A 1,218-nucleotide genomic window follows, 5' to 3' on the forward strand; every position below is an offset into this window, starting at 1 on the left:
AATGATGAGGGCAATGAATGTACAAATGCGCTTTACACAATTGATGTATGTATGGATTGTGATAAGAGTTGTATGAGCCCCTAATAATTTTTTTTAACGGTAATAAAAAAATTTAAAAAAAAACAAATGATCACCACTACCCATTCCTCATGTGTCCTTTACTTCACAAGTTACAAGTAATAGCTCCCTAGTGAAATTCTCTAAGCTTCAACTCTCTGAAATGGGCTTTACCTGTGGTAGTTGGTTGCATTTCCCCCCAGAACTGCCTAACCCAAGAAGTCTGCTGTATATACCAAGTATACGAGAGCCACACCAAGCTTTTAGAGGAAACACTCAAAGAAACTCAAGCACATCAAAGATCCTGAATAACATACAATATCTTTCTACTATATAACAATTTTACTCAACCTCAGTGTTCATATGATCTGAAATACTTGTGGAACTTTTAAAACCCAGTTTACTGAGTCCTATACACTTCCAAGTAAATGGACACTCAGAAAACTCAATCGACACTGAGACTCAATTTTAAAAATAAAAAAAGTAGTCATCTAGACCCTTGCTACTCAAAAGGTGGCCCAAGAAACAGCAGCAGCATCTGGGAATTTGTTAAAAATGCAGAATCTCAGGCCCCATCAGCTGTAATCAATCAGAACCTGCATCCTAATGAGATCCACAGGTGACTAATATAAACATTAAAGTCTGACAAGCACTGGGCTACATAACTCTGATCTATATGACTAACTTTCAAAAGTACTGCCCTGTTTAAAACTCTAGCTCTCAGGATACATAATCAGGTATATGAATAAAATTCTAAGTTTATAAAGTTGCTGCAATATCAGGACTAGCTGATTGTTCAGAGCCCCCAATTACAATGCACAGCTCCCACAATGCCACTCACCCTTGCATGACATATGGGAACTGATGACTCTCTGCAGGGTCAGTTTGTGCTTGTGGAAGGGTTGTGCGTTGCCTCAGTCCTTCTGAGGAAGAACTGGCACCTACAGACAAGGTTTCTGGACTGGATGATGGAGTTGTTGATCCTGAATGATCGGAACTCTACGACAAAAATGAAGTTATTTTTTTCAAGGGAGTTTAACTCATTACAATCAAGAGAATACCAGCATATTGCTAAAATATATGCTTATGAAATCTCTGAAAAAGAGTAAATTTTAGAACTTTCCTAATGACTCACATACCCATTATGACAAGGTTTTAATT

At 37.6% G+C, this 1,218-nt stretch overlaps 1 protein-coding gene across 1 annotated transcript in view; it reads right to left on the bottom strand.

The window, feature by feature from the left end:
• Positions 1–1,218, bottom strand: part of HERPUD2 (HERPUD family member 2) — a 55,213-nt gene that overhangs the window by 25,639 nt on the left and 28,356 nt on the right. The window contains exon 4 of the mRNA XM_004708018.2: positions 899–1,056. Within this exon, the coding sequence (XP_004708075.1) occupies positions 899–1,056 (158 nt within the window). The remainder of the gene's footprint in view (positions 1–898; positions 1,057–1,218) is intronic.

This window comes from Echinops telfairi, unplaced genomic scaffold (genome assembly GCF_000313985.2).
Source record: "Echinops telfairi isolate 266 unplaced genomic scaffold, ASM31398v2 ScPeMD7_7;HRSCAF=31, whole genome shotgun sequence".
Lineage (NCBI taxonomy): Eukaryota > Metazoa > Chordata > Mammalia > Afrosoricida > Tenrecidae > Echinops > Echinops telfairi.